Genomic DNA, 11,312 nt, shown 5'->3' with positions numbered 1-11,312 from the left:
GTGGTTACAGAAGGAATGGGAAATATCTAGGAAGCTCTTATACTTCTCCCTTCTGCTCAATCCACTCCTGAGAATATGCCATAAGCGTCTGATAGATGTACATCCCCAACCCTCTGCCCCCATTATTTACCCGACCTCGCTTAGAAGACAGACCTGTGGTCAGACTTTACAAAAACTGCGACATCCACTTAGATAGGAGTTACAGAAACCATGTAGGTGAGAGCTACACTGTTTCCATAAAGCCTGTCCATCGTTGTCTTCTCGGTGAGGTCAGGTAAGTATCTTGAAGGCTGGAGAGGCTCATTGTAGAGATAGCTGAGGGTCCAAATAGGTGAAATGGCCATAAATGTCTTTCATGGAAAAAACAAATTTTTATTGTGCGACCACCTTGTATATGGCAGCACAAGTGTCATATGACTGAGCCCTTACTGCTGCCATAAAATTCACAGGTTGTTTCCTGCATTTTGTGCCAAATCATTTTATTTTACAGGCTGATCTATTTTTCTGTTCTTTGAGTAGTCACTGCCACATTTCTCCAGTCTGATCAGATTCCTATCCAAGCGGTCTTCAAGTGCCTTGTAGTTCCTAGCACCTTCTCCGGCTCAGTCCTTTGGCTGGGCATAGTACATGGATGTGTAATAAAGCTCCTTCTTCCTCACATGTGCTTCCTTGTTGTGTAATCACTTTTTTTTTGTATTTTTTGTACTTCTTGAGATGTTTTAAATAAAATGTACATATATTGCATCTGCTCCTCTCCTTATTCTTCATGCTGTATCTGATGTACAATGATGGGTTACAGCTGTGAAAACAGGTCTGTGGCGTTTTCTACGTCAACAGGAGCTTCTGGAGTTCGCCTGGAAACCTAAAAAAGAAAAGTGTACAAATCAAATTAATCCAACATTATACACAAAGGTAGACAATACATGGGCATTGCAGCAGGAAAACAAACTGGTGACAAATGGGAGCAGCAGGGGGTGGAAAAGGGGTTAACTAATACTAACCTCACCTATAGCTCATGTACTGATGCTCTCTAGGTCCCTGCTGGTCTCCACTTCCTCATCCTCTCTGCACATGATAAATGCCTCATTAGTTACTGCCAGTGCTGGGCATTTCTGTGTGTGAGGACCCAAGCAGTGGCAGGAAGTTGATGGCGTATCTATTTCTATTATGTATGTATAGTAACCCCCTCCCCTACTGTATAACACCTTTTAGTGATATTGTAGCTTATGTATTCACTAAGGATCAGAATTCATATGGATATCCCGTAGACATAGCCACAAGTATATGGCCTGAAGCAGATCTGGTCCTATTCAAATGAATGGGGGCACAGCTGCAGTTCCCTGGCACCAGTATCCAAAACAGAATTCTGGCATTATGGCAAAAAAACCTCCCAAAAACCTGGAGTAAAAGTTTTACATCTTATTTTTCATCTGTTTTAGACACTTTATAACAGTTTGTGTGGCTTATAAGGCTTAGGTCAGATCCACATTTGTGCTCAGGGAGTCCGCTTGGGGACTCCCCTGGATGGAAACCTATACACATTAAAGAGGACATTGCACATCCTCGGGCACATGGTGTAATACACCGCTAGAAAGCTGACAGTGCGCTGAATTCAGTGCACCGTTGACTTTCCCATTCTGTGCCCCAGGTGAAGAGCTAGCGGTGCTGATACCATAGCTCTTCACTATCAGAAGGTCGTGTCTGACAGTGTCAGGAACACCCTTCCTCACAGGAGCGTCTATTGCACTGTACTGTAAGAGGGGGCGCTCCTTACCACGCAGCGATGACGCTGGCACATTAACACATTAGGGAATTAATGTTGCATATAATGTGTGTTAATCTTCCTAAAAAAAACAAAACTGAACAACTATAAGTGTATCATATATCTTTCCTTCACTTACCTGTGTCTCCTTTGGCACTGCTGCGGACATCTTTTTAGTCTGGGCCACATCTTTATGCAGTTCTGTAAAAGCCTTATTGACTTCGTTGACTTTGTCACTAGTTGCAGCATTGATCTGAAGAAAGGAAACATGCATGAGACATACAGAATATAGAATAATGTAGAAAAAGAAGGTAGCACTCCACTCACCTTCTTCAGGTTGGACAATACAGGCTTTGCTTTATTTTTGGCTTTCACGCTCTTTGTGTTTGCAACGTGAAACACGTTCTGTTTTTTCGGCCCTTTTCCTTTGCTTTTTGCCATCTCTTGCTTCTAACCTTTATTATTCTGGGAAAACAAAATACATAATATATGTAATTTCCTTTATATACTATATACCTAATCTCTTTCAAGGCCCTAACAATCTATTTATCTCAATTCAAGTAATAGTCAGGAGCCTTGATTATAATACAGGTGCAAAAATGTACCCATAATAAGCTTGCTACAAATATACCCAAAAAGAAGTGTCCATCATCGTGCCTGAGACAAGGAATGAAAACTGCATCAGCAGTGCTAAATACACTCACCGGCCACTTTATTAGGTACACCATGCTAGTAACGGGTTGGACCCCCTTTTGCCTTCAGAACTGCCTCAATTCTTCGTGGCATAGATTCAACAAGGTGCTGGAAGCATTCCTCAGAGATTTTGGTCCATATTGACATGATGGCATCACACAGTTGCCGCAGATTCGTCGGCTGCACATCCATGATGCGAATCTCCCGTTCCACCACATCCCAAAGATGCTCTATTGGATTGAGATCTGGTGACTGTGGAGGCCATTGGAGTACAGTGAACTCATTGTCATGTTCAAGAAACCAGTCTGAGATGATTCCAGCTTTATGACATGGGGCATTATCCTGCTGAAAGTAGCCATCAGATGTTGGGTACATTGTGGTCATAAAGGGATGGACATGGTCAGCAACAATACTCAGGTAGGCTTTGGCATTGCAACGATGCTCAATTGGTACCAAGGGGCCCAAAGAGTGCCAAGAAAATATTCCCCACACCATGACACCACCACCACCAGCCTGAACCGTTGATACAAGGCAGGATGGATCCATGCTTTCATGTTGTTGACGCCAAATTCTGACCCTACCATCCGAATGTCGCAGCAGAAATCGAGACTCATCAGACCAGGCAACGTTTTTCCAATCTTCAATTGTCCAATTTCGATGAGCTTGTGCAAATTGTAGCCTCAGTTTCCTGTTCTTAGCTGAAAGGAGTGGCACCCGGTGTGGTCTTCTGCTGCTGTAGCCCATCTGCCTCAAAGTTCGACGTACTGTGCGTTCAGAGATGCTCTTCTGGCTACCTTGGTTGTAACGGGCGGCTATTTGAGTCACTGTTGCCTTTCTATCAGCTCGAACCAGTCTGGCCATTCTCCTCGGACCTCTGGCATCAACAACGCATTTCCGCCCACAGAACTGCAGCTCACTGGATGTTTTTTCTTTTTCGGACCATTCTCTGTAAACCCTAGAGATGGTTGTGCGTGAAAATCCCAGTAGATCAGCAGTTTCTGAAATACTCAGACCAGCCCTTCTGGCACCAACAACCATGCCACGTTCAAAGGCACTCAAATCACCTTTCTTCCCCATACTGATGCTCGGTTTGAACTGCAGGAGATTGTCTTGACCATGTCTACATGCCTAAATGCACTGAGTTGCCGCCATGTGATTGGCTGATTAGAAATTAAGTGTTAACGAGCAGTTGGACAGGTGTACCTAATAAAGTGGCCGGTGAGTGTATGTTGCCGCTATATAAGAAAAGTTAAAAAAAAAAATCTGTAGAGATATTGTAGTGCTGACACCTAGTGGCCACAAGGTTACATTGCAGACTAGGAAAACAAAAGGGGCCTTAAAAAAACCCCACCTTTCACATTGCCATAGATGTGCGGTATTACTTACAGCTAGAAAACCAACTGTCTGCTTGCACAGTATGCGGCCCAGTGCTGGAGATATTGATATTAATTTTGGCACTGATATCTCCCCACTGTCAGAAGGCTTTATAGCCCAGCGTCATCACGGGGCAATAAGGAACACCTCTGACAGTAAAAGTCTATGGAAGAGTACAACTGAAAGAGGCATTTCTCATAGCCTGGTCCTGTGATGACAATAGGGTGTAAGGCCCACCTTTCTGACAGTGGGGCGATATCCCCTGCACAGGGGCTCATACCACGAAAGCCAACAGTTGCTTTCTAACAATATAATACCGCACATGTGAAAAGTTCTCGTCAATATTTAAGGCTGGGGACCCATGTGGCATTTTACAGTCACAGCAAAGTGGATCATATTCTAGTGAATCCCATTCACACATTGCAGAAAAATATGCGCAGCAGAAAAGCTGCAATTTCCAAAACTGTTGCAGTTCACTGGAACCACTGCTCTGCACATGCCACTCCGGGGCTGCTAGAACAGATGATCTGTGTGGGCTCTGGGTTTTAGACCTCCACAAATCACATATTGATGACCTGTCTTGGGGGACCGGTCATCAGTATGAAAATTCATTTGGGGCCGGATGACCCCTTTAAATACGAACGTTTTATCTTGTAGGCAGAGGTTTATTGGACTAGACTGGCGCACTGATTCACAATGTCTACACAGTCACATATAGAGTTAATGCAGAAAAGTAAAGTATATTCCTATCCTATAACAGCTGAGCACTCTATATAGCATGGTGTCATTTATTATACAGAAAAACATGAAGCTGTCACTTAAAAGGGGCCCAAGAATGTGAAGCTATAACTTGTAGCACTGGAGCCTCTCCTGCGCTGCTGCTTCAGGAGTAACTAGAGGAGAATACACCACGTCACTCGGTAGTGACCGGCTCTTATAGCATACATGGTCACATGACACGGGTGAGGGGATCTTAATAAACACCAGATTACACATGTATAACCTCCCTCCAATATAAACACATATAGATACCTTGTGCAGAAGCTTCAACACGTGTGCTGGCCAGTGACGTAATCAAGGTGCGACCCGGAAGTATGTAACGATAGAGAGCATTACGGGTAGGAGGCGCTCACTACTGCTTGCTGCGTCTCACTGGTGCTGGGAGGACTATAATGTTCTATGTGCGAGTATTGTAGTGCTGGCGGGGGCAAAGTACCTGTGTACTCAGGGGTGGCTGTGCCCGAAACTATTAAGGCGGATGGGAGGACACAATATCATCATTAAGACTAAGATGTCCTATTATATATGGCTTCAAGGGAAGATAAGTGTATGTAACTGTGTATGGAGCTTCATGTGCATGAACTCTAAGGCTATATCCATTTGACAGTGAATAATGGACACATGATTTTTATTTTTTTTTAAGTAATAAATTCATTGCAAGTGAATGGAGGCGATTCACATGACTGTTTGTTCCTTTCGTTGTTCCCTTCATTCACTCAAATGTCTCAAGGATCCATAAAGATGGGTGCAAACTGGCCATGGAAAAAGGGCGTTTTGCACTACGGTCCTAAGGTATGGCGGTGCTGTGGAGACTGCTGCTAATTAACAAGAATAGCTAATTAAGGATAGAAATGATGGCAGATCCCTCGTCAGGGTTATGATTGCTTGATGATGTCGCCTGAGGACATTTGGTTTGTGCTCAGGTCACTGCTGTAGCCATTCAGTGGTCACCTACACACACATGGGTTGTCCTCAGGAGATGTCATCAAGGACCAGTAACAGTGGATGCGGGTCTGGTACCGCTAGCCAGGAGAGCACAAGCTAAAGTGGCACTAAGAGGCGTATATAACAAGTCGGGCCTGTGTCTTACTCTGATAAATTTATTAAAACTGACTTGCTGACTCACAATCTATTTATTCCCAGGACTGGATTTATAACAAGATGGCGTCCTCTATGTCTAGAGGAAAAAAGGATTTTAAACACCAACATTCAAGGATATTCCTTACTGTAAAAGCTGACTCTCTGTAGGATGGGGTTGTCATGGTGAATTTAGTAAAATAATTCAAGAGGTGCCTGGATGCCTTTCTTCAGTGTAATAATATTGCAGGTTGTTCTTATTAGATTTCTGAAGTTGGAAGGAATTTTGTTCATAAAATTAGGAAATTTGGCTTCTGTCTCATGGGGATTTATGACTTCTTCTGGAATCAATATTGCAGGATAACAGTCTAAACCAGGGGTGCCCAATACGTCGATTGCGATTTACCGGTTGATCGCGGGATGCAGCCAGGGATCCCCGGTGTCTGCTTGTTCACAGCGCAGGCTGAGAGTCGACTCTCAGCCTGTGCTGTGAACAAGCACTCCGGACACTTGCAGGCCAAGCAGCAGCAGCTCTGGGGGGATGACGCGCTTCCCTCTCTTAGGGATGGAGGGGGCCAGGGTGCTGCTTGTTCACAGCGCAGGCTGAGAGTCATCTCCGGACACTGGCAGGCAACGCTACCGTAGCCCCAGCCTGCCAGTGTCCAGAGATAACTCTCAGCCTGCGCTGTGAACAAGCAGACACCGGGGATCCCTGGGCAGCCACAGAACGCCGCTGTCTCCTGCTCTCACGCTCCACCTGCCCGGCCCTGCCCTGCCCACAGACACGCCCTGACCACAAGAAGTGGGTAGTAGATCTTTTGCCTTGGTCAGTTTATAAAGTAGCTCACATCCTGAAAAAGTGTGAGCACCCCTGGTCTAAACTAATCATGCCATGTTAGGCCTCATCCACACAGCCGTGTACATAGTCAGTGAGCTAGCTGCGCTTTTCATGGCTAGGACGCTGACCCATTCATTTCTATGGCCCTGTATACACAACCTTGTATTTTCATGGTCCTGTGTATGGGGCCAGGGGCAGAGGTCAGGACCGGCCCTAATCATGTCTGTTTTGCTGCCCCTGCTTATTGACCTTAGTGATTGGCGCTTTGGAGGCATACAGATGTCATCCATGTTCTTTTTGTGCTGTTTAATCACCACCCGGCGACATTTTGCCTTACTAAGTTATTCCTAGTTTCACACACCTTACATTACATTAATCCTTCTCACTATGAGCACCTTGAAGGTAAATCCACATGTGGCAGACATACTGCAGAAATGTTTTTTTCAACCAAATATGGCCTGTTTTGCTTCTGCTTAAACAACTTAGATGATTGGAATTGATTTTCAGTCTCAAAAATTTCTGTAACAAATCTGCTGTTTGTGAATATAGCCTAAAGGAGGCATCAACGAGAGAAGACAGTCACCAATGAAGTAAGAAGTGTTGGATATGCAAGGGGGCGTTCACACTAGTGTCGGTGTCCGATGCTAATGTCCGCGCAAAATCTTGCACGGACATTAGCATCGGACACTAGCTGTGTCCGTTACATTTTGCGTTATTTTAAATGGGACATCATGCCGTGTCCTTTACTGTCCGTGTCTGTCCTTAAGTGTCTGTTCACAAAGATGTCTGATTTTTCAAGCGGACAGCTAACTCCTACATGTAGGATATTTTGTGTGTGTGAGGTGCACCAGATTTATTATGCTATATTTAATAAATTTAGCACAAATTACAACAATGCTGATGAACTACAACAGCATCCCGCTCCTGATTAGGCCCAAATGAATAATCCTAATCGGGAGTGAGTCTCGCGCCACGGATGCCGCGTCTGAGTCAGCAGTGGAGTCCGCGGGAAGAAAGGGCATGTCGCTTCTTTTTCCCACTAGCTGAACAAATTTGCTAGCAGGACAAAAAGAGCGAGTGGCTCCTATTGAAATGAATGGGAGCCTTTTTTGCGGGCGGATTTTGAGGTGTATTCCGCCTCAAAATCCGCCTGCAAAAAACTCTGTATGAACATGCAGAACACTGCAAACTGTGAATATAATATGGGCAAAATGTAACATCATGTAACTAAATAGAAGGGAAGGTCTGACGCAATAGGTCTGACGTTTAAGTAATCTTCTGAGAAAACAAACTCAAAGAGGACACTGACCCTAAAACTAGTTAACACTTCTCTGTGGCACTGAGGGATCCACTGGGAGGAAACATGGAGGTTCCAATGGAGTCTGTACTGCCATCGAGTCCTTTGGGATCTATTCACTCAGGGTTTAGTTGCTAGGACCATAGTAAACATGTACAAACTGACTAGGAAGGAATGTTTGGAACTGACAGAAGCCGATACACCACATAACAGCTGGATGTGTAAGACTAATGAACCATCTAAAGACATCCTTACACGGTAGAGTATTACCATTTTACTGAGTATTGTAGATTGTATTTATGCCATTATGTCTGTATATTTTATGCATTGCCTTCACATTGTGATGCTCTTCAAAATATATGCACTTTTGTCACTTAGTTTAGTTTATACTTTTTAATTTTGGGGGGGGTTTGCTAGAATTTTTACTTTTTTTTTTTTTTTGTAAAAAGACAATTGCTGCATAATGCATTATTCTCAAACTTGGTAAAAAAAAATTTAAAAAAAAATTACCGGACCTACAGAGTCATGTCATATTGTTGCAGCATCTGGTTATGTCTCTGAGAGATTAGTGTGGTCTGAATAAACACTGGGTCTTGTCACAAGAGTCTGTAAGGCTATGGCCCCACGGGACGATACGCAGCGCTGAAGCTAAAATCCCGCTAGTGGAAAAAAAGCAGGCGGAACTCATTGAAATCAATGGTAGGCTTTATTTTCAGCATGGAAAATTCCACACCAAATTCCTCTGTGTGAATGGACCCTCAAATGATCTGATGCTGATGACTTATCCTTAGTTTCTTACTAAGTATTAGGTAGGGTTCGCACCACTGTTGGATTCCGTTCAGAAGGTGTCTGTTTAAAGTAATTGATGGCTATCAGTTACAGTCTGTAAGAAGTCCGTTGCCCATAGACTTCAATGTTAAAAAAAAATAACGGACACTTGCAGAAAAGTCCTGTAGGATTTTTTTTGTCCGCCAGAAAAAACGGACATGGGTGTTAACGGACGCAATCTAAAATCCCATGGAAATGAATGGAAATTTCAGACAGATCAGCTCGTGTCCGTTGCTAAAATCTTGTACGGACAATAGTCATTGACACTGCGGATTCCAACGGTAGTGTGAACGCCCCCTTACTTAGTATTGAATTTTTCTTCCGTTTACCGAGTTGTATGGGGGGGGTTATTTTTTTGAGAGACGATTTGTACTTTATTTTGGGACCTGTTAATATTCCATACAATGCACTTGGAAGCTGAAAACTTATTGAAATGGGGGGAATTATAAAAAACAAGCTGCAGTTGCATTATTTCCTTATGGTTTTGTTTTAATAGCCTTTTAATACCTATCGCCGGTTTATTCTCCAGGACAATTCAATAACAGCAGTACGATGTTGATATAGTTTTTTTATTACGTTTTAATACATTTACAAACAATTAAATACATCGACAAGTTACCATATTCTGACATCTCTAATGCTTTTGTATCTCCATGTAAGGTGTCCTTTTTGTTTTTGGTTATACCATTTGTGTGAGGTTGTGATTAATTTTTATTCTGTTTTTTGGGGGGAGAAAAAACTTACCCAATACGTATAGGATAAATATTAAATTTTGGTGCTTTTTTTGATATAGGGAAAATAAATGTATGATTTCTTTTTTTTAAAATTTTTACAAGTGATCTAAACTGAGGCCAGTAACTTAAAATTTGTATGCTTTCAAAGCCTCGATTATACGTTAACTTTAGTTGTTTCTTTTTGGGGGGTTTTAAGTAAATAAAAACAACAAACAAAAATAATTAATAAATTACACGAAGGTCACACTAGTGCTGGCTCGCTATAGTTAAGGTCTGTCGGGGAACCCAAACAATGGAGAGGTGAACTGCTAAAACGGTGGCTACAGATGGAGCCCAGCAGACCTCATTGACTATAATGGGGTCTGTAATTGATAAACTGAAAGCGGCAGAGGAAAAAGTCAGGCATGGAAGATATTCAGCAGACACTACGACAAAGTATCCAATGGATGTGATGCAGATTAATGTTTATTTATATAGCACCAATTCCATGGTGCTTTACATTTGAGGGTTTACGTACGGTACACAAAATATACAAACAAATATAATACTAACAATGACCGACTGGCACAGTGGGATAGAGGACCCTGCCTGCAAGGGCTTACAATCTGAGAGAAGAGGGATAGAGACAGAAGGTGAGGGAGGAGACAGTACAGATGGTGGTGTGGTGACAGTAGTGTTATTGGAGGTTGTAGCCTTCTTGAATAGGTGAGTCTTCAGGGCCTTCTTGAATCCTGTGACTGTGGGGGTCAGTCTTATGTGTTTTGGTAAGGAGCTCCAGAGTATGGAGAATCCATTAACCTTTTTTCAACTGTAATTTTTATTAAAGATATTTTCAATACAATATCCAAAAACAGAAATGGGAAGGAAGTGGCGAATACCCACAACCTTCAAACAGCATAATGCAAGCACATCTTAAAAGCCCAAGAGCCTACCAAAAAGAAAGAAAGGAAAAAGAATTGGGGGAGAGAGAGAATGAAGACAAAGGAACCAGAGGAAGGAATTGGGCAAGGGAGGATCGGAATCAAAAACCTTGCAGGATACAATAAGCATCCCAAAGGGCCCAAATGGACTGAAAGGCATCAAGGATATTATTAAGACTCGCAGTCAGGTACTCAAGGCTCTGCACATCCTTAATCATGGCCTGCAGTTCAGGACCTATGGGGAAGGGGTTCCATCAACTTTGATAGATGGGTGAGGTAGAGGGGCCATACGAGGTGGGGTGAAAATGATGAACTCTGTTTACTCCATGTTGAGTTTGAGAAAGGAGGCTTCGGCCGCTAAACATTCTGGAACTCTGGCCAACAGAGCGGTGATGTCTGGTCCAGAGATAAATATTTGAGCGTCATTGGCATAGCAATGGTATTGAAAACCATGAGATTCTATGAGTTGGCCCAGGCCAAGGGTGTAGATGGAGAACAGGAGGGCAGATGTGAACCTAGTCTTAGAGAAAAAGAGGAATAAGTTAAAAACAAATTATATCCACACCCCATAATCCAACGGCACCCCAGTGACCATCCTTAACGACAAGAATACATTTTGTATGAATGTCAAGGACCCATATAATCCATCCATATAAAAAATATGGATATGCCAAAACCATACAAATTATTAAGAAAAGCAGTTGTTGCTACCCATAAATCTGGGAAGGGTTATAAGGCCATTTCCAAACAATTTGAAGTTTATCCTTCTGCAGTGAGATTATTTACAAGTGGAAAAGATTAACACAGTTGACAGTCTTCCTATGAGTGGACATTTCCACAAATTTATCCCAAGTTCAGACCATACAACGCTCAAAGAAATTGCAAAAATCCCAATCGAATTGCAAAAATTACACCTAAGTGCCTACAATCCTCAGCAAGTTATTGACAGTACAATTACAAAAAGACTGGACAAGTATAGCTTGTTTGGAAGGAGAAAGCCAGGAGAAAG

At 42.8% G+C, this 11,312-nt stretch overlaps 1 protein-coding gene across 1 annotated transcript; it reads right to left on the bottom strand.

Moving 5' to 3' along the window:
- Positions 1-360: 360 nt before the first annotated feature.
- On the bottom strand, positions 361-4,911 carry RBIS (ribosomal biogenesis factor). Its single transcript, XM_075272112.1, has 4 exons — positions 4,862-4,911; positions 2,090-2,227; positions 1,902-2,015; positions 361-862 (listed from the first exon to the last, which is right to left on the bottom strand). The coding sequence occupies exons 2-4, from the start codon at positions 2,201-2,203 to the stop codon at positions 794-796; spliced, it is 297 nt and encodes a 98-aa protein (XP_075128213.1). The 5' UTR covers positions 2,204-2,227; positions 4,862-4,911; the 3' UTR covers positions 361-793.
- Positions 4,912-11,312: the final 6,401 nt, after the last annotated feature.

This window comes from Leptodactylus fuscus, chromosome 4 (assembly GCF_031893055.1).
Source record: "Leptodactylus fuscus isolate aLepFus1 chromosome 4, aLepFus1.hap2, whole genome shotgun sequence".
NCBI classification, from domain to species: domain Eukaryota; kingdom Metazoa; phylum Chordata; class Amphibia; order Anura; family Leptodactylidae; genus Leptodactylus; species Leptodactylus fuscus.
This window is presented reverse-complemented; position numbering and strand designations above follow the sequence as displayed.

Coding starts and splice junctions, on each gene's coding strand:
- RBIS (XM_075272112.1), bottom strand. CDS start 2,203: ATGGCAAAAAGCAAAGGAAAAGGGCCGAAAAAACAGAACGTGTTTCAC. Junction 2,016..2,089: donor TATTGTCCAACCTGAAGAAG/GTGAGTGGAGTG, acceptor TCCTTTCTTCAG/ATCAATGCTGCAACTAGTGA. Junction 863..1,901: donor CAGTGCCAAAGGAGACACAG/GTAAGTGAAGGA, acceptor TTTCTTTTTTAG/GTTTCCAGGCGAACTCCAGA.